Source organism: Nyctibius grandis, chromosome 26 (genome assembly GCF_013368605.1).
Source record: "Nyctibius grandis isolate bNycGra1 chromosome 26, bNycGra1.pri, whole genome shotgun sequence".
In the NCBI taxonomy this organism is placed as follows: Eukaryota; Metazoa; Chordata; class Aves; order Nyctibiiformes; family Nyctibiidae; genus Nyctibius; species Nyctibius grandis.
In genome coordinates, this window is record NC_090683.1 from 6,697,571 (window position 1) to 6,717,805 (window position 20,235).

The following is a 20,235-nucleotide window of genomic DNA, read 5'->3' on the forward strand; positions in this document are numbered from 1 at the left end:
CCGTAGTGGGGGGTACGGGATTACCCAACAGTTGTTGTGTGGGACCTGTGCTCAAGTGCCGTTCCGTGGCCACCCTTGCTCCGAGTTCCTCCAGATGTGCTTGCTTTGCTCGTGTTTGGTCTAGGAAACACCCTCCTGCTCCAGGCAATTCCCGTGTGGGCCACGAGCCCCTCACATTGGCCACAAACTGTGCTGTGAGTTCTGTCCCCCCGCTCAGGTCACCCCCCCATTTTAGGCCAAGTTATGAGGTGACAACTGCCATAAGGTGAGGCAAAGCCCTGCCACGGCCCCACAGGCAGGAAATACCTGGATTTAGGGATCTTTGTTCTGTGTTATCGTGACCCCAGCCCATTTTTAAGCTCTTATATTACAGCTGGCACAGGAGCCTAAGAGGAGATTTGGAGATTGTCCTGTAATACCAGCTTTTTCTGGTCTTTTCCAATTGATATTCTTGCCAGTCAGCTGCTGGCTGAGCTCCTAAATGGTAATCCCCAAACTGGCCCCACTCCTACAAGAGAAACCCTCAGCACAAAGCTCCCCTTGCGCCGGCTCTGTGGACAGGGCGTGACTATACAGAGGAGCAGGCACCGCTTCACCTACTCTGTTACCAGAAGAATTCGGGCTCCCAGGCTCTTCTGAAACACTCACCCACAATAAATTCCCTTGAGATAAAAAAAACTCCACGTCATAATGTTCAGGAGATGGTATCAGAGTGCGTTCCAGCGAGAAGCACGCTGTAGATGCTATCTCTGCCTCAGGTGTGCTGCAGGGGAAGGAGAGACCTGAGCTCCTCCGGTTCGCGTAGGGAGGGACGTGAAATTATACGTTAGGAGTGGACAAGCTGCACCCACAGGAACCCAGTGGTGAGGGCTGGTGTGAAAAGGCCAGGGTCAGCGCGTTGCGTTTGCCTCAAACAATAGCACTTAATTGTGCTTTTAATGCCGTGAATAAAAGCTAATTAGGAGTCCCTGGGTTTCCCCCGTGGGCCAGCTTCTCCCCAGCGCCTTTCACAGCAATTCGCAGCTCAGTAGAAGCTAGCGCAGGATGCAGCCTGGGAAAGATGCCTCCTGTGTGTAAGGAATGGCAGGCCCAGGCTTCACCCTCGCTGCCAGGTTTGCGCTGTATGTTTGAACACCACCAAAATGGGTAACAAATATATCAAGGTGTGGAGTGAAATATTCTGTCTGTTTCTATCTCAGCTGCTGATTCCTTATCATCTGCTAGGACGTGTCCTGACAGCCCCCGCACGTTATCTGGAAAAAAGCGATCCCAGATCTGTTACCATGAAAGGGAACTTGGTGTGTGTGCGATGGAAACTCCCTCCTGGGCAGGCTCAGGGCGTTGAGCCATCAGCCGGCGAGCGGAGCCCAGCTGGCCCGAGCTGCAGGGTGATGGGTGACGCTCACCCCGTTTGATCCCCTGCTCCCCGCTGTGCTGCTTGCGGGGTGACAGCCAGCACAGCCTCGTCCCCTTCCACGGTAGAGTGGAGGGGGCAACAGTGGAGCCAGCGCGGCGAAGGAGGGAAGACGAGGGGAGTGACTCTGTGCTGTCCTCCTCTGGGCCCCAAACAGGGTCCTGCCCATGGTGAAGCCAGGCCTCGCTGTGCCTGGGGGGCCCTGCAGGCAGCCCCCATCGGCAGCCCTGTGTCAGGGCCACTGCGGGCTCTCAACTGGCCGCCTTCTCCTCCCAGTGACTGTGGAAGAGGGTGATGCTCCTCCGTGTTGGCCCGTGCCCCAAGCTGTTTGCAGAGCATCAGGCGAGGTCCTGGCCCTGCGTCATTCACAAGCCCCCCCCCTGCCAGCGAGCACCTTGCTGGAGCACAGACCTGCCCCCGGCCTGAGACCCGCTCTGCCCGGTCCGGCACAGCGTGTGCCAAGGAGATCCCCCTACGGGAGCGATTCCCAGGTCCCTGGTCCAGAGCCACCCCGCAGCGGGTGCGGGGCCGAGGGTCTCCCCGTGAATCTCTCTGAGCTGCAGAGTCAGAGGCATGACCAGGGAGTCGTTCTGGCTGGTGAGGGGCAGACAGACGGACAATAAATCGGCGCTTGTTTCACTCTAGACAAAAGAGTGTGTTTTGTGTCCGAGCAGAGCCAAGCTCCCAAGCCATCCCAGATCGCTCTAGCTCTGTCTCCACAGCAAACTCCGACCTTTGGAGTTTCCCACGTTATTTTTTCACTGTCTGCCTTCCCGATAGCGAGCAGCTCTTGCGTTTCCTCATGTCTCATTCTGCTGGTGTGGAAATGCGATCACACCCTGTCTGTTCATTCCTCTCCCCTCGCTGAGCACGGCAGGGCAGGCAGGGAGCTGCACACGTTTTTTCCCATGCTGACTGTAGGCAACAAACAGCGGCTCCCGCGTTTGTGCTGTGCCCACACCCGCTGCACCTGCGGTGACTCCAGGCCAGGTCTCCGGGCCATGGATGGGAACCCCGGCTTGGGGACACCCCTGGGGCGAGGCAAATGCTCGCGCCAGCCTGGAGACACTCGCGCTCGCAGACGGGCAGGAATCGTGTTTTTCTCCCTGCTCTGGGGTGCAGCCAGTTATGCCGAAGGACCCTGAGTGGATGTGCCCAACCCGTGGCTGGTGACAGGGACTCCACCAGCCCCGTGACTCCGCAGCAGCCTCTGCAGGGATTTAGGGCCCTCCTGCTCCCAGGGCTTGTCCTGGCCTCTGTGCAGACCCACAGCCCCGATGACACGGGACGGTGGGCACGGGCGATGGGAACAGCCCCCACGGACTGTGCTGTTCTCGCGCTGTCCCCGGGGGAAGCCCCTCTCCCCAGGTGGGACCCTGGCTCTCAGCTCGGCCCCCTCGGGCGCAGGCTTTGGCGTGGCCCCTCGGGAAGGTTTGCCGTGTGCTCTGGTCCCCTCCCAGCCACCCTGTCTGTTGCTCCTCGAGGGCTGGTGGCTGCGGTGGCTGTTGCGTGGGGGGAGGCAGCAAGGCTCCCACTGTGGTGCGGGTGCAGCAGGGCCCGGTCGCCCCATGCACTGGGGGAGCGCTGCCAGGAGGCCACCGCGGCCGCTGGGAAGGGCAGGGGGGGCCCAGGCACAAGAGCCGTTGCCCAGGGGAGATGCACCGCACTGCCCCAGAGCCGTCCCTGTACCCGGGCTGCACTGCTGCTTCCCACACGACTCTAATTACTTGGCCGCTCGCTAACCCGTGCTTGGCCAGCAGTTTCCTGAAGTCGTTACCAAGACCAACCAGTCCTGCCTACCAGAGGCTGTAAACCTCCCCCCAGCCATCCCCGGCTCCCCCCGAGGACCGGACCCCCCAGCCTGGCCGCCCCATCCACGGCTCCGCAGCCCCCCAGACCCCTCTCCCTGCTCCGCTCGCCCCTCGCGCCGTGCCCCAGCTCTCCTGGCTGGAGCCCACGGCTCCGCCCTGCAGCACTAATGGTTTTCTGTACACGAGTTCAAAGGCGCCGCCGGCCTCAGCCGGGCGCTGGCGGGAGGCAACTGCCTGCCTGGGCCTGGCCCAGCGCTCGGCCCCGCTCTCGCCTCCAGCGCGGCTGATCCTCCTGATACGCAACAGTAATTATGAGCTCAGCTCTGGATCAGCTCTTTTGCCTCTGCTATTTTTCTTTTAATCCGAATAACTGCGCTCAGCCAGTCACTGCGGGGAAGGGCAAAGGCTTGCGATTAAACTTCATCCCTGTGTCACCGCGCCGTGTCGCGTGGATGCGGGTCTGCGCAGCCAGGGCCTGTGCCGGGTGGGGGTGGCGGGTGGTGCTGGGGGGGCGGCAGCGCCTGACAGCTGGGCCGGGACAAACCCCCCCGGCTGGGCCGGGACAAACCCCCCCTGGCTCCCGGTGCTGTGCGGTGAGGGGCCGGGGGCGGCCGAGCTGCCTTCGGGCAAAGCTGCTGCCCGGCCCGGCAGCCTCGGCAGGACAATGGGGCTGGACCCTCGGTGGTGTTGGTGCGTCCAGCCCCGCGGGGAGGGCCAGGAGGGCCCCGCGCCGAGCCGAGGGGCGAGGGGGTGCAGTGGGGAGCGGGGCTGGCACCTGCACCGGGCACGGACCATGCTGGGGACCCCCGTCCAGCCGTGCATCAGGGACCCCGTCAGGCCGGGTACCGGGACCCCCGTCGGGCCGGGTATCAGGGACCCCCGTCGGACCATGTATCAGGGACCCCCGTCGGGCCGGGTATCGGGACCCCCGTCGGACCATGTATCAGGGACCCCCGTCGGGCCGGGTATCGGGACCCCCGTCGGGCCGTGTACCGGGACCCCGTCGGGCCGGGTACCGGGACCCGCCGGCTCGCGCTGGGTCCGCGCTGAGGCGCCGGAGGGCGCGATCGCTGCGCACGGGCGCCCCCTGCTGGCGGCAGAGAGCGCGGCGGGACGGGGCGAGGCTGCGGGGCCCGAGCGGGCACCGGGATGTGCGGGGGGGAGCTGGGATGCGCTGGGGTGTGCGGGGGGCGCTGGGGTGTGCAGGGGTGCTGCAGCGTGGGCAGCCGTTCCCTGCCTGCATCCTGCCAGTCCTCTCCCCACAAAGGGCTCCCCAGCGCAGGGGACACGGGGCACGGGGGGGACACAGGGCATGCTGGCAGCAGCCTGCGGAGCGGCAGGGCATGGACCGCCGCACCGGTGAGGCTTCGTGCGTGGCGTCGGGGCTGGGCGCAGCTCTTGGTGCTGGCCATGGCCGGGCCCCGGCTCCTGCCCTCGCTGCACCCTGGCAGCCCCGTGGCCGGGCAGGGCCTGCTCCGCTCCTGGTGCAGGCAGAGCCAGGCCCTCCTCCAGAGCCACCACATCGCTGGGTCTGGCGCTGAGCCGGCGCCTGCGTCCTGCCAGGCAGAGCTGGGCCCTCGCCCTTCGCGGGTGGAGAGGGGAGGAGGCGAGTGTGAGCACGCATGTAAGGGTGCGCACATGCGTGTGCACGCCTGTCTGCGCGTCGCTCTGACTCGTTGCCGCAGACGGCACCGCTCGCTGCTCACCGCGCTGAGGCTGGCGGGGAGCGTCCCCCCGGCACCCCGGCTGCCGCGGGCAGACCCTGCGCTGCCGCGAGGACACGGGGTTTGGGTGGCTGCTCTCTCCGCTCTGCCCAGCTGACAGCCCTTGGCCACGCGCCTGTTACAGACCCCCCCCCCATTCCACAGCACACTCAGAGCCCCGGCTGTGGTGTGCGGAGCAGCGCGGGGCTCCTTCCCAAGCGAGTCCCCTCTGAGGTCCCCTCAGCGTGCTCACCCCGAGCCGCCCCGGCAGGGGCCTGAGGCAGCCTGGCCCTGCGCACTGCTCCGGCTCCAGCTGCACGGGCCTGCCCTGAGGTGGGACCAGACACTGCCAGCCCCATGCAAACCCCCTTTTTTTTTTAAAGCCCCACGAGCCGAGGCACTTTGGCATCTGCTGGCTCACAGCTGCCAGAAATATGTCCACTGGCCCAGTGGCAACTTCCCAGGGACAGTGCCCACAGACCTGGTCAGGGTGAGGGGTTCCTGGGGCAAGGGCCAGCCTGTGTCCTGCATGGCCAGACCCACCCCACAGAGCCAGGGAAGTGCCTTTCTCCTGGGTCCCCCGAACACCCCGGGCCGGGACGCTGCCGACTCCAGTGTGGAGAAGGCTCCGTGCCCTGGGTGAGGGCAGGGAGGGCAGCGTGTGGGTGTCCTTTCGGCCCCATGAGACGTCTGGGCTGGAGGACACAGGGCCCCGCACCTGCACAAGCCCACTGGGGTGCACCCACCCGGCACCCCGCCGGCGGGTGCTCCCCTCCGCGCCGCCCGGCCTCGCCGCCCCCACGGTGCCCGTGAGTCAGCGGGCGCATTACTGGGGCAGGAGGGGACATGTGCGCTGCAGGGCCGGGCCGGCTGCGTCACCCCCTCTCGCTCCCACGCCTGGGGCTGGGGCGGCCCAGCTCCAAGCTGAAACTTGCCCGATTAATTACAGGGGAGGTGAGGACTTCAGAGGATTTACATTCCTCCCGGGCCACGCCTGGGAAAAAACTTTCACCATCAGCCAGTTCCTGAGAAATAACTTTCCACCTGTGCAGCCCCGCCGCAGCCCTGCCCAGGGAGCCCGGCGGGCTCGGGGACGGCGGGGGCTCCCGTCAGCCCCGTCTCGGGTTCACCCTGGGTGCTGCAGGCAGCCCCGTCCCCTCTCCTGCTGCCCCGGGAGCTCCCGCAGGCTCCGGGCAGGGCTGGTGCCATCACTCCCTGCACAGGGTGCGGTGCAGCTCAGGGCCCCGACGCGGCTGGGGTCCCACCGCGCTCCCCAAGGGCTCACAGCCTGTGAGTCTTGGTGACTGGAAGCTGGGGGGGTTGCACCAACGTCCTCAAGAGATTGGAGCCTCATGGGTGGCCAGCCAGGCCCTTCACCTTCGCTTTGCCTGGGGACGGCTGCCTGGTGACCGCCTGGGAGCCGAGGCTTGGACCCAGGGCTGGTGTGAGGGACGGGGGGACTCGTGGGACTCACCGGGGCGGAGGGGCCATTTCTGTCACCTTCTGCCCGCAGGCAGCAGGCGGCCACTGCTCCCAAATTGCTGACAGGGCTGGACCCGCCGAGCCCCTTCAGACACATCCCATCCTCCTGGCTGCTAAACCCGTGGGGAAGGACCCGAATCCCTCCTGTTCCCCGTGCCCTTCCCTGTCCCCCATGAACACAGAGAGACGCAGGCAGGCGGTTCCCCGGGCCGGCTGCACTGCACAGCCCTCGCCGGAGCCGCCTGCTTCATCCTCCTCCAGCCAGCGCCGTGTTTCCCACCCTGTGCCGGTGACCAGCGTTGAGGCCACCGCAGGACCGCTGGGACGCCAGGACTGCCACCCTGCTGCGGGCTCTGTCTGGTGCCACAGCAGCCTGGGCTGAGCACCCGCAAAAGCTGTCGCAGGAATGTGAGCGTGACTGAGCAAGGCTCCGCGCCCAGCGCCAGGCCGTGGCTCGTTGGTGAGACCAGGGACATGGCTCACGTCAGCCAGGCCAGCGTGGCACAGGGCACAGAGCCAGCACTGCCAACCAGGCAGCGAGCCCTTCACGTCCTGCAGCCCGGGGGCTGAGGCTCCGTGCGTGGCGTGTGGGTCCCACGGCATGGGGCTGCCCCGCGCTCAGGCTGCGGCTCCCCGCCTGCGTCCCCTCCCCGTGTCCCTCGCTCTGCAGACAGGGTGCTGGGACCCCAACGACTGACCCTGCCGGGGTCTGGAGCATCGGCTCTGCGGGGTCCCGGGGCTGTGGGCCGCAGCCCAGCTGGGGTAACAGAGGCCATTTTGGCCTCCACCACCTCCCGGGAGCTGCTGGGAGCGGGCGGCGTCAGCACAGCACCGAGTGCGGGGTGTTTCGCAAGCAGGAGGGAGCGGGTGGTTTCCTTATGAGGCCTGGCAGCGCGGTGTGTCCCAGGGCGAGCGGGCGGTGGGGCGGCACACCCGGGCGGCAGCGCTGACGCGGCGGTGGGAACGCGCGGGCAGGCCCCCGTCTCGCTAATGACAGCCCGGCGCCGGGCGTGGGGACAAGCCCTGGCAGGGACGCGGCGGGGCGGCCGTGTCAGCTGAAACACCGCCGCGCTGACACACCTGCAGCTCACCCCATCGCCCCGGCCCCGGGGGCTCCTGCGCCAGGGCTGGGGGCCGCGGGGCAGCCCCTGTGCCCTGGGCTGGGTTTGCTCCCAGCGAGGCCGAAGGGCCCAGCCAGAGCCCCCGGGCGGGGAAGGCTGCGGCGGGTGTTTGTTCCTGCTCCGGGTTAAGGAGCAAAAGCAAAGACTGAAACTGAGCCGGAGCTGGACCTGGAGCAGGAGGGCGGTGGGGGACCAGGGAGCAGGGCAGTGTCTCACCTCCAACCTCAGCCCAAACCTGGCCCCGTCCTGGCGAGAACCTGCTGCTGGGCCGGGGTGCCGCGGGCTCGGGGCCAACACCAGCCCCAGCGCCCAGACCCTGGGCTTCCCTGCGCCCCCGAAACCTGCTCGATCCACCAGCCCTTCCTGCCCCGCGCCACCGGCCCCCAGAGCCAGAGCGTCTGCCGTGGCTCAGCCCGGGGCACGAGCGTAGCAAACGCTGCAGCAGAGCTGCTGGTGGAAAGGCAACGGCCCCATCCTGACCTGGATCTCCAGGGAAGCCCCGTGCCACGGGGCGAGCACGGTGGCCATGGGGCAGGCTGAGCACGTGGCGGCTGAGCAGCGCCGGTACAGCAATGCCTGCAGAGAGAGGGGCTTTGGGGGCAGGTAGGACTGGAGCAGCCAGGGCACCCCAGCCCACGCCGCTGCCTGCAGGCACCTCGGCGGGGGGAGCGGAGGGCATCGTGGGTCCCCTGGGGAGGGCACGTCCCTGGTGTCATCTCGGGGCTGCTGCTGCAGGGTGAGGCCCGGCAGGTCTGCAGGCAGGTGGGTGCTTGGCTCCCTGACGTCTCGTAGCCAAAAGAAGGGGCTGTGGCCGAGCTGTTTTCCAGCTGAACCCCCAAGGTGCAGCCTGTAAGGTTTCCCTGTGCCCCTGCCAGGCTGGCACACGCTGGCCTGCCGAGATAAGGGGCCTGAGCAGCTCCGTGCTGCCTGGCGCCATGGGACAAGCTAAACTTGCTGCTGCTGCAGCCCCCAGGTGCCGGGAGAGCCGCGGGCAGCGCGAGCGGGCACGCGAGGGCCAGGCAGCTGCAGAACATGGCAGCAAACATGAGCTGTGGCTCCGGGCTTTGCAGCTGCGATGCCCCAAAGGGCCTCAGGCACCAGGGCCTGGGGTCCCCACAAGTGTCCCTCAGCCACTGCAGCCTGTGCCCTCTGCAGCCCGGCTGTGCCCGCAAAGCTCCCCCTTCCCTGGGGCCAGTCTGACCCCATTCAGGTCTGGGCTTTGGGAGCCAGGGTGCCAGGACCCCAGAGCGTGGCCAGCCCCGTGGCCGGCTCCTGTCCTGGCCAGGCAGGGTGGGTGCCGTGGCCAAGTGTTTTGTAAGAGGCAAATCCCTGCAGCACCGGGCATCGTGCCAGGCAGGGCCAGGCCGTGCCAGCCGTGCGGGAGGAGGGCTGGCCCGCGGCCAGTGTTTGGCCCTCGGGGAGTTGCTGTGTGTAGGCAGGGATGAGTGAGCCCGGCTGTGGGGCAGGGCCGGGCCGGGCTGGGGCTGGAGGTGCGCAGGGACGTGCTCACACCCCTCGCAGGTTTTGCCTCGTAAGTGAAACGCTAACTGGAGCGAGGCAGATGCTGACCAAGACGTTTGCCCTCACCTGCCCCTTCTCTCTGCTCGAGTCAGCAGAGCGGGGAGAGCCCGGCTCTGCCTTGTGCTCACCATTGCTGCTGCTGCTACCCCAGAAGTCTCTGGTCCCTTTACCCCTGGGTCAGCGAGAGGTGGGCTCAGCCCGGTGTCCTCTCCCTGTCACACCAGGGTAGGACGCCTGGGCTGTTGGCAAGCTGGGCTGGTCCCATGGCAGGGCTGGTTCCTCCCTTGGCAGGAGCAGGAGGGTAACCCCAGCCAGGCTGGGCTGCACGGGGCAGCGCAAAGCTGTCAGCAACGCTCTGGGGAGGGGAGAGAAGCGAAGGGGCTGCTCCTCTCGTGGTCCTCGGAGTGCCCCAGACACGTGGGGAGAGCTGCGTGGCGAGGCTCTGCCTCTGCCCCTGCCCCTGCCCCTGCCCCTGCCGTGCCATCCCAGGGGACTCTGCTCGGTCCCAGTTGTGCAAGGCAGCGTCAGCAGCACGGGGCTGGGGGGGGGCACCTGGGAGGAGGGTCTCACTGCTCCTCCCAGTGCATTCGGGGTATCCCCATGCTGGGCACCCAGCATGGCAGGAAGGGGCCCAGACTGGGCCGTCCTGTGCGCACAGACCTCCCCAGTGCTAGTGCCGGTGCTAGTGGTGAGCTGCCACGCAGCAGGAGCGGGGCAAGCCCAGCTCAGCAGGGCCCTGCCTGGCCCACAAGTCCTTCGGCAAAGACCCTTCCCAGGGTCTCTCTGTGGCCCAGATTCTCTCCCTGGCACGGAGCAGGGAGCTCCCTCCGGGCTCGGGTGAAGCTGCTGGCTCAGCCAGAGAGGAGGGGGAGGACGTGAGCAGGGGGGCTGCGGGGCAGGGCTGCTACGTTGGCCCTACCCAGCTGAACGGAGGGAGGCAGGGCCGGGGCTGTACAGGCAGAGGCAGCGGGAGATGAGTTACGTCCCCGGCTGGCCCCCCGTGCCCAGGGTGTCCCTCTGCCGCGCGGGAGCCCCGCTGCATCCCAGCGAGGAGCCGGCGGTGCGGAGCCCCTGCCCACGGCTCCCGGAGCTGCTCTCCGTCCCAGCACCGCGGCCCGGGTGTGATGAACTGCAGGAGAGCAGGACGTGCCTGGCAGGAGCGACTGCTGGCGTGTGCCAGCAGGCCGTGCCGGGGCCCGCAGGCAGAGCTGCCGTGCGGGGGCAATGCCTCCATCCGCCCCAGCTCTGAGTCAGCCCGGCGCTGGCTGCGCCTGGTGCCGGCAGCACCGCGCTCCCGTCCTCCATCAGGAGAGGCTGGATGCGAACCCCGCCATGGCTCTCCCTGTCCCGACTCCTCGAGCTGCCCTCGCCGCCAGCTCTGGGCCCCTCCGCTGCAGGAGACCCTGCGGACTTGCTCCCCGCCACTAAGCAGGGGGGGAGCAGCCATGGAGGGCCCAGGGGTGTCTCTGGGGACAGTGTGGCCCACGCACAGGGTCACCGTGTCTCGGAGCAGCAGCTCTGCTCTCCAGCAGACACCCCGCTGGGGCTCCCCAGGCCCACCCGGCGGGCACGGTGTGGGGCCGACACGGGACGGTCCCAGGCGGGGGCAGCTGCGTCACCCCCATTGCTCGTGCACAAGTGCAGGGAAGGAGAGGCTGAGCCCGGCTGTGAGCCAGGGCTGGGCCTGCTCGCCCCAGCAGCTGGGCTGGGCTGGGCTGGGCTGGGCTGGGCTGAGCCCCGTGCTCAGACCTCTCCTGGCACCTCGCGGAGAGGAAAGGTGTCGCAGCCGGTGCTGGGAAAGGCAAAGCTGAGCAGTGCGGAGGAAGGCCCCTGCCAGGGGGAGCAGAGCAGTGGGAGGGAGGGAGGGCAAATAAACACCGTTAGAAAGCATTAATTGTGATACACCAGGAGCCAAAGTGGTGCCCGGGGGTCACTGGGTTGGGCAGGAATTGGGACGTGCCCGCAGACAGCCCTTGTTCTGTATCTCAGGGGAGGGGGCTGCGCCGGGACACGCTGCTGCGTTGGGGGGGATGCGTGTGAAACCCTCCTTCGAATGTGTGTGTTACAGCACGGCCAGGGCCTCCCGCCCAGGAGCGTCCGACGGACGGCTGGGTATCACAGAGAGCGTCTGACAGACGGCTGGGTATCACAGAGAGCGTCTGACAGACAGATGGGTATCACAGAGAGCGTCCTGCAGACCACAGGTTCGGCCTCAGGTGGGCAGAGCGCAGCTCACTTGCTCATCAAGTGAAGACTTTTGGGGTTTGCAAGCTTTGGGACGTGAATAGCCAGGACCAGCTGTGTGAGGAAAGGGAATGGTGGTACTTGAGCAAAGTCTGGGGTTCCCTACGCTGCCTCTGGCCCCATGAGAGCCGGGCTCACCCCGGCCCTGCCTCAGCTCTTTCCAGGAGCAGGTTAATCACCAGGGCTAACGACTGGCAGTGCTGCCTTCGCTGATTAATGGGATCAAACACTGTACATCAAAAATCCAGCTCATCCTGATCCCCGTCTGTGCAGTCACGCAGAGGCTGCAGGAAGGATGTTAGAGGAGCAAAGCTGGTTTCTAGGAACGTCCCAGCCCAGAGGGCATCTCTGAGCTGCGGGAAATGCAGTGAAGCCAAACGCCGGGATGATCCCTTCCTTCCCAGGTGTGTCGGGAGGGCACCAAGAGCCCCCACCTCAGAGCACAGGGTGAAGTGGCCTTGCAGGACTCAAACGGGAGAGACCAGCAGTAACTCAGGGCTGGTCGCCCACCCAAGAGCCCCGTGAGCACCCAGAACCACCGTTGCAGGACCCTGGCTGCTAAGGGACAGGGTGGTTTCCAGAAGCCACCCCCAGCCCAAAGCACGACTGCAGAGTGGTGTCTGTGAGTGAGGGGATGATAACGCAGGTGTCACAGGACACAGGTGGCTCTGGGCCCTCTCTGCTGACCCTAAAACACACCTGGCAGCTCACCAGACATTGCCACGGCCCCACGCACTGGGCACAGAGCCACCGTTCAGCCTGGAGAGGATGGAGGGAGGTGGTTATTTGCCAGGCACTGGGCATGAAATAAACTGCAGCCACTCGGTGCTACCTGCCGGGAGCTGCTCCTGCAAAGGAGATCGGCATTGCCACCTCGTGGGGAGCCCGGGAGAAACGTGTCCCCGGGAGGAGGCACCTGCTCAGGCGGGCTGGGAGGCAGGACAGGCCGGGACTGAGCACCCAAAGATGGCCAGAGGTGAGGAGGGTGCGGGGGGCTCAGCCCCGGAGCCCAGCTGAAGCCACCCAAGACTCAGGTGCCAGCTCTGAATCCTGCTCTGAAGGACAAAAAATTATTGTTAACATTTCCCAGGTAGCGTTGAGCCCATCGCCAGCCACGGGCTTAGCTCTGGGCGCTGACACACGCGCGCCTCGTTCGGTATTTTACCAAAGGCTCTGGGGGTCCAGTGGCGGATACAAACCCCGACGTATCGTACGGACACTGTGACTCTGCAGCAACGCTGATAAATTGACTCTCTGGGGCGTCCTGGGCGTCCTGGCTCAGCCGTGAGACCAGTCTGCCCAGCAGCAGCCGTGAGACAGGAGGTACCAATGACTCTGGTGTTTGGCACTGAATACGATCAACAGTCCCTTTGCTGGAGGAAGGGCTTTTCTCCAGCAGAAAGGTGCAGTGTAAATGTCCAACTGCTTCGCTGCTCTCCAGATACAGCACCGTGCAGCTGCTCGAGACGAGTCCTTCCCTGGGAAAGAAGGAACATCTGATCAGAAAAAGAGGAGAAAGAAGAGCCATCTGCTTGTTCGTGATGGTTGTAAAGCAAATTCACATTGTAATGAGAATTTAAGCCAGTTCTTCAGCGGATCGGTCATATACAGACATACAAAAGTGACAGATGCCTTAGAAACACTGAAATACAGCAACACAAATTATTCCTTCTACCTGGTGCAAGATAAACAATTTGTCTTTATCTTAAATAAAAGCTCCAAGAATGATGCAATATCCAAACCCTGTAATGGCTGCCAGGACCCACAGACGGCAGCACTCCCAGGTGCCAATAATCTGTCAAAAATACGTATTTCAGAGGCAGGAACAGCTCCAGAGCGGGAGCTGAAGCCGCACGACATCTAAATGGAGCTGACAAGCTCCGGGATAAACGATCCACAGCCCAACAGATGCAACGCAGCAGCCCCTTGTCTCCCTGCGGACAACGCTCCCGCTCGGTGTGCGGCTCTGACCAGCTCCCAGAGGAGCGTTTATGCTCCGTCTGGATCTGTACGGCTTTTGACCCCATTAATTGTGCAGGAGATTTACTGTTCTTCATATCTGGGGTTTCAGTGTATTTTTAGAGCACGTAATTCATCTTTGAGCTGGATGTGATGTTCGTCTGCCAGCAGCCCCCGCTCCACATCGCGCTGAGCCAGTGCTGGAGACACTCGTCAGCTCGCGGAGGGTTTTTAGCCACACAGCAGGCACCGGGAGAGCGGGAAATTGTTTATCTTTAGCAGCTCGTACTGAACACTGAGACCCAGGCCCCTGGCCCCCGAATGAGGACTCGGAAGCAGATTAAACACATCTGGTTTTGAAGTACGTTCAGTCACATCTCCACCCCCACTCCAGGTCACATTTGGGCTCGTTGCTCTGCTGAGCTGACTATTGAAAACACCTTTGTCTCAGTGCGTTACAAAGGGCCAGAGGCTGCCCCTTTCCCAGCACCGTGACCAGGGTTACTGGGATGCCCCGACCGAGCCAGGCCATCGCGATGCCCTGGCCGTGCAGCACAGCTGGGAAGCAGGGAGGCGATGACCCAACGCCAGCCACGCTGCACCGGCCGTGCAGGACAGACAGCGAAGAGGCACCGAGTTCACCCTGCAAGGACTTAAGTTTGCCAAGGTCTGTCCGAGTTGAAATGCAGTCAGTGCAAGGGGACTTGTTTCACGTGTTTAAAGAGAATAAAACCTCCCTTTTCAGGCAGATTCGGGTGATACCTTGAGCACCTCCCCTTGGCACCCCCAAGCCCTCTCTCAAGAACATCGTGTTCTGCAGCACCCTGGTGTCCTTGGAACATCTCCCTGCCAAGCAGCCTTGGAAAATGCATACAGAATCCTGATTTCTGTCTGCATATGGCTCTCTGCTTGCTTCAAGTGTGGCTGTCATCGTGGTGACAGCTGAGTGACAAGCGTACATCCACTGGCAAGCTCTCCAGTCTGAGTCTGAGTCTTCTCAGGCTGCAGCTTGTAGAAGTCACCCACAAAGCCCCGCAGAGGTGAGGCTGTGGAGCCCAGCGCGGATAAATCGGCCTGTGCTGGGCCCAGCGAAGCCAAACCCAGGCTGCGAGGGCCCACGCACGGTAACTGGGAGCGGGACGCGGCTGTCACCCCCGGGACGGCAGCGCGGGGGTCACTGCGTGTTCTGCTCATCGGGAGATAAGCTGGAACCCACAACACGGCGGGAGGGCAAACGCCCCGTGCACCCGCGGGAGCCCCGTGGGCCTCGGCGACGCCTCGTTCAGCCTCAGCAGCCCCACGCCAGGCCCCGCTCCCCGGCCTGCCCCGCCGCAGAGCTGGGCCCAGCGGCTGCGAGGGGAGCGGAGCCGGCGGGGCCGGGGATCGGGGGGCCGGGGGCGGCGGGGCCGGGGCGGGCGCGGCCCCGGGGGCCCCCGAGGCGCGGGCACGGGGCGGCCGCAGGCCCCACCGGGCGTCCCCCGCGCTGCGCATGCGCCGCCCTGCGCGACGTCGGGCCCCCCCACCCGGGCCTCCGCCGCGCAGGCGCCCGGCGCCTCTCGCGGCAGCCGGGGCGCGGCCGCGCTCGCCCGTGCGGCGTGACGCTCCCGCGCGGCGGCCAATCGCCGCCCTCGCTCGCCGTGCGTGCTGGCGTCACGCGGAGGCGGTATATAAGCGGGCGGCGCCAGTCCCGCCCCCCTGACAGCGTCTGGAGCCGCCGCCGCGAGAGCATCCTCCGCCGAGAGCCGCTCGCCCGCCGCGCCCGCCGCCTCCGCCGCCGCCTCCGCCGCTGCCGCCGCCTCCGCCGAGGGAAGGGAAGGGAAGCGTATCGTATGTCCGCTATCCAGAACCTCCAACCCTTCGGTGAGGCCCTTTGTGCGGCGGCGGGGCCGGGGGAGCGGCCTGGCGGCCCCGCCCCGCGCCGGCCCCGCCCCGTGGCGCAGTTGCTATTCCCGGGGCCGGTTGCGTCAGCCGCGGGAGGGGGGGGGGGGGGGGGGGGGGTGGCGGGGCCTGTTCGTGACGGGCGGGCGGGCCGGCCAATGGGGAGCGGGGCGGGGCGGGGTGTGACGCGCGCTCTCCGCAGACCCCTTTGCTGATGCAAGTAAGGGTGATGACCTGCTCCCTGCCGGCACTGAGGACTACATCCATATAAGGATCCAGCAGCGGAACGGCAGGAAGACCCTCACCACAGTCCAGGGCATCGCGGATGATTACGATAAAAAGAAACTGGTGAAGGCGTTCAAGAAGGTGGGTGCTGCGGCGGGTGCCGGAGGGGCCCCCGAGGCCGGGGCGCAGCCCCTCGCCTTGCGGGTGGGGGGGGGCGGGGGGTGCTGCGGCATCTGGGAGGGGTGTCTGGGGTTTGTGTCGAGCTAAGGAGGGTTTTCTCTTCGTGGTAGAAATTCGCCTGCAATGGTACTGTGATTGAACACCCCGAATATGGAGAAGTGATTCAGTTGCAAGGTGACCAGCGCAAGAACATATGCCAGTTCCTCGTGGAGGTAGGATTTATTCAATCTGCTGCGCGTGCGAGCTGCATTTTGAACTCAACCTGAGTCTCTGTTTTAATAACCATGCAAGGGCTGATTTTCGTAGCATTAGAAGAGCAGGCTGACAGAGGAAGCTCTTTCTGTTCTACTTGAAATTCTTGCTTGAGGCAAATACCATCCAGTGAGCGCTCGCAGTTGCAGTCTAATCGTTGTTCCGTGCTTTAGGGGGGAGCAGAACTTGGGCAGTTCTGCAGCGTGGGTGGCGTACAGATACGCACGGAGGCCTCTCTGCGTCGGTGTGCTGTAAAGTGTGTTTTCTTTGTTGCAGATTGGACTGGCTAAAGACGACCAGCTGAAAGTCCATGGGTTTTAAGTGCCTGTGGGTCACTGAAGCTTTATGCAAGAAGATTTCCTTACCATGAAACTCCCACCTGTCCCTTGTCATAAGTTTAAAACCAGCCGGTTTGTGTAATGTAATGATTTTGGGTCCACTGTTCAGTCTGGACTAGTGTAATTCAGTGATGTAATAAACTGACAAGAGCCCATGCTATCTCGTCTTGCTGTCCCTCATTTCACAGAGGTAAATCGGGCGTTTGGTGTGGTCCAGCCTGAAGCTAAAAGTAACCAGATGTTCCAAGTTAAGCCAAGGGACTCGGCCTGTCAGTCCAGGGACTGCCCGGATGGCTCCTCGGTCCAGCTGCTCTGCCCTTCCCGTGGACGGCAATTCCTGCGGTCCTGCACGGAGCGCAGCGCCGAGCTGTGACGTGGCGCGGGGAGATGGCGCCTTCCTGCTGGGCAGCGTTGGCTCCTGGTGGCACAGGGATTTGGGGAAGCCTGACTTTGAACGAGGAGAGTAACCGAAGAGTGACGTCAAGGCTGGATGGCTGCAGCTGAGGCCTGGCAGGCGCTGGTACCCTGCAAGCCCCAAGAGACCGGGCTGGTGCACCCCAAGGAACCGTTACGTGGGTTAAACTTCTGACAAGGGATCAGTTTTGGACTGATGTAACGAGTATCATTGTAGATAGAGCCGCAGAGCTTATGTGTTACTAGCAACCGCTGCCTAATGCCCTGTGAAGTAACAGGCTTTTGGTTTCATTTTTAATGTTTTCTGTAATGTATTTAAAGTCTTATTTAAATAAAAATGGTTTTTGAAAGGCATTCTGGAGCCGCGGTGCTTTGCTGGCGTGGTGCTGCAGGGGTGTCAGAGCAGGAGCCTGGTGGGTCCCTCGCGCTGGTGGGTGCAGTGCTGGGGTGGGAGGTGCAGCCCTGCAGGGCCCTGGGGGGGGAGCGCTTCCCCGGGGGCCGCTGCGGGAGGGGGAGGAGAAGCCCCATGGGTGTTGTGCTGCGCTGCCTGAGTCAGAGTAAACACCCTGCGAGTGGGGGGCAGTGGGTCACTCCCTCCCTGCGCCCGAGTTCCTCAACCCTTGCCTGGGGCCTGGGGGTTGCTGCGAGCCCGGCTGGCACGGGCAGCACTTCTGCTTTTGGCAGAGACAAACTGCAGCGAGGAGAGGAGGCCCCTGTCACCGTGTCCCCGCTCTGCTGCAGGCCGGGCAGGGGCTGAGGGGCCACCTTCCTCCGAGGAGCCCCCCAGCAAGCAAGAGCGAAGTCTCCTCGGGTAAAACATGCCCTTTTAGAGCAGCTCTGGTTACCGGGACTGGCAGGTGCCTTCTGGGGAAGAGCAGCATTCAACGGACTAACAAACATCTGTACGAATGCGCAGAAAGTCACATGCCTGTCCCCAGCACCCGGCCCTGTCCCTCCTGAGCGGTGCTGGGAGCGCGGGGGCTGCCTGGGCGGCCGCTGGTGCTCCTGGCAGCTCCCTGAGGACAGTCTCGGTTGCCCGCTTGATGCCGACGCAGATCCTGCCCCTCCAGCCCTTCCCCACGTGCTGCAGGGCAGCCCTCGCTTCACTTCGCTGCCGTTCGCTTTCCTGGGAGACTTTGCTCTCGGAAACCAAATTGCCGCAATCACACAAAGCACCTTCGAGTGCCCCGAGCAGGCCGGTGCCCTCGAGCCCTGCCTGCTCCTCCGTGAGCCAGTGCCGGTGGCGTCGAGGCCGTCACTGTGCGGGGATGTGTGTCCGTGCTGGCAGCCCCACACGGCACAACCTCCGCTCGGCTTCTGCTCCAAAAAAACTCCAACCTCCCCGGCCTGCACTGGGGCCGTTTGGAGCGCGTCGAGCCGGGCTTTCACCCCGCTGGGGTTTGCCCGGTGCCCGGTGCCGCCAGCACGGGCCCACCTGCCTCCCCTCGGCCCGTCCCGGCGCGGCCGGGGCTGGGAGCAGGGACCGGGCTGCAAACCTGCGTCAAGGGGCCGCCGAGCCCGTTGCACTGGAGGAAGTGGCCGCCGTGTCCCCGTCACGCTGACGGCTCATTGGGCCCAGATTGAGCCATTAAAAGCCAGAAATTGCAAAACAATTTGTTTGTTCCTTGTAAAAACCACCCCGCAGAGCGAGCGATCGATCGCTGCGGGGCACAGGCGGTGCCGGGGTGCCGCTGCCTTCCTGCCCATCCAAAGCTCATTTGTTTTGGGGGTGTTTGGGGAGCGCCGATACCACCGGGGGCACGGGGCGACGGCGAAGTGCACCCGACCCGCGGCGTGTCGCTCACACGTGTGTTATTGAAGGAGGGAGACAAATGGTCTCTACAAACATGACGAGATGAGGGTCAATACGGGCAAGAGGAACAATCGATGCCGAAAGAAAAGCCAGGCGGCAGCAGCAGGGGGTTACTGGGGGCACTGGGGCAGGCTGGGCTCACAGCAGGGCGTCACTGAGCCTTGGGGTGGGCATCGTGTACCCCCGCCAGCGCACCGGGGTCTGTCACCGCGCACGGACAGAGGCGGGGAGTGGTGCCCACCCCCTCCATGACACCCCAAAGCTTTGTGGGGTGGGGGGAGAGAGAGAGACACAGAGGGGCTGAGCTGGGTGCGTGTCCTGGCAAAGGGCACGACACAGGGGGTCACCTCAGCCAGGGCATGACACGCACCGGTGACAGCGATGGCACATGTGTGTGCACACACACACAGACACACACGCACACATGCACACACACACACACACACACGCTCTGACGGGGCCAATGGCCCCATAGATTGTCTGTTGGTATCATCATACATGCCTATATACATGTATGTACACACACACACACACACACACAGATGTAGGTATGTGGATAGCTCTGTATATATATATATACACACACACACACAGAGACATATGTATAGACACACATATGTGTATATATTATATATATGTATAATAGATATAGTATAGCTTATGTATGTATCTAAATGCATATATATATACACACACACGCCCACATGTAGGTATAGACACACATGTGCTGCATGTATATTTGTGTGGATGGAAACTATATGGGGCAATTGGCCCCAGTGGGGAGTGGTGGGGGGGGTGTGTGTGTGTGTGTACATATATATATATATATATATATAAAAAAATATATATATGTATGTATACACATACATACATATGTATGTACATCGATATGTGCACACACACACACAGACACATGCACACACAGTGACACACATATACATGCCACTGGGGCAAATTGCCCCATATAGTCACCAAACATATATACATAGCCACACACCTCTCTCTCTCTCTCTCTCTCTCTCTCTCTCTCTCTCACACACACACACATATATATATATATATATATAAAAAAATAGGGGCGAATTACCCCATATAGTCTCTAGCTGTATAAACACAGCTGCAAGCACATGTGTGTCTATAGCTATATCTCTGTAGCCATATGTACACATAGCCATATATGTATGTTTAGATCGATGCATAAGATATACACTATATTATCTACTACAGTTATATACCTTATGTATATTATCTATATTTTATATCCTATAGAATGTTATGCATTATACTGTATAGTCACTATTATATAATACATAAAGCAGCATACAGTTTATCTGCATACATAGTCTATTATAAAAGATAATAATACATATAATATGGGGGGTACTCTGTGTGTGTGTGTGTGTGTGTGTGTGTACACACACACTATAGTGTATTATACTACTAGGGTTAGGTGCCCCTCACGGGTATACCTACCTGTCTATGCCAGCATGTAGGCAGGCAGCTGGCTGTATGGTTATAGGTACAGATACACACTGCTGGGACCAGTTGCCCCATATATTCGCCTCCATCCATATAGACATACAGATGCGCATGCACACATGTGCACATCCCTCCCCACCACCCCATATCTCGCTATCACCATCTGTAGCTGTCTTGTTATATACTGGTATATACAGGCAGAGACACGCATTCATGGCTATTGATACCTGGGTGGTTTTAAGTAGCAGGATCATAGAATTGGTTTGGTTGGAAAGGACCTTTGAGCTCATCGAGTCCACCCATTAACCCAGCACTGCCAAGGCCACCACTAACCCATGGCCCTCAGCACCACAGCAGATACCTGTGCCCCACAGAGTCGCCAAAATATGTGAGAATATGAT

General features: G+C 62.8%; 1 protein-coding gene across 1 annotated transcript; it reads left to right on the plus strand.

Annotated features, from left to right (window-relative positions):
• The first annotated feature begins 14,946 nt into the window (after positions 1-14,946).
• Positions 14,947-16,896, plus strand: EIF1 (eukaryotic translation initiation factor 1). Its single transcript, XM_068418734.1, has 4 exons — positions 14,947-15,115; positions 15,336-15,499; positions 15,649-15,750; positions 16,067-16,896. The coding sequence occupies exons 1-4, from the start codon at positions 15,085-15,087 to the stop codon at positions 16,109-16,111; spliced, it is 342 nt and encodes a 113-aa protein (XP_068274835.1). The 5' UTR covers positions 14,947-15,084; the 3' UTR covers positions 16,112-16,896.
• Positions 16,897-20,235: the final 3,339 nt, after the last annotated feature.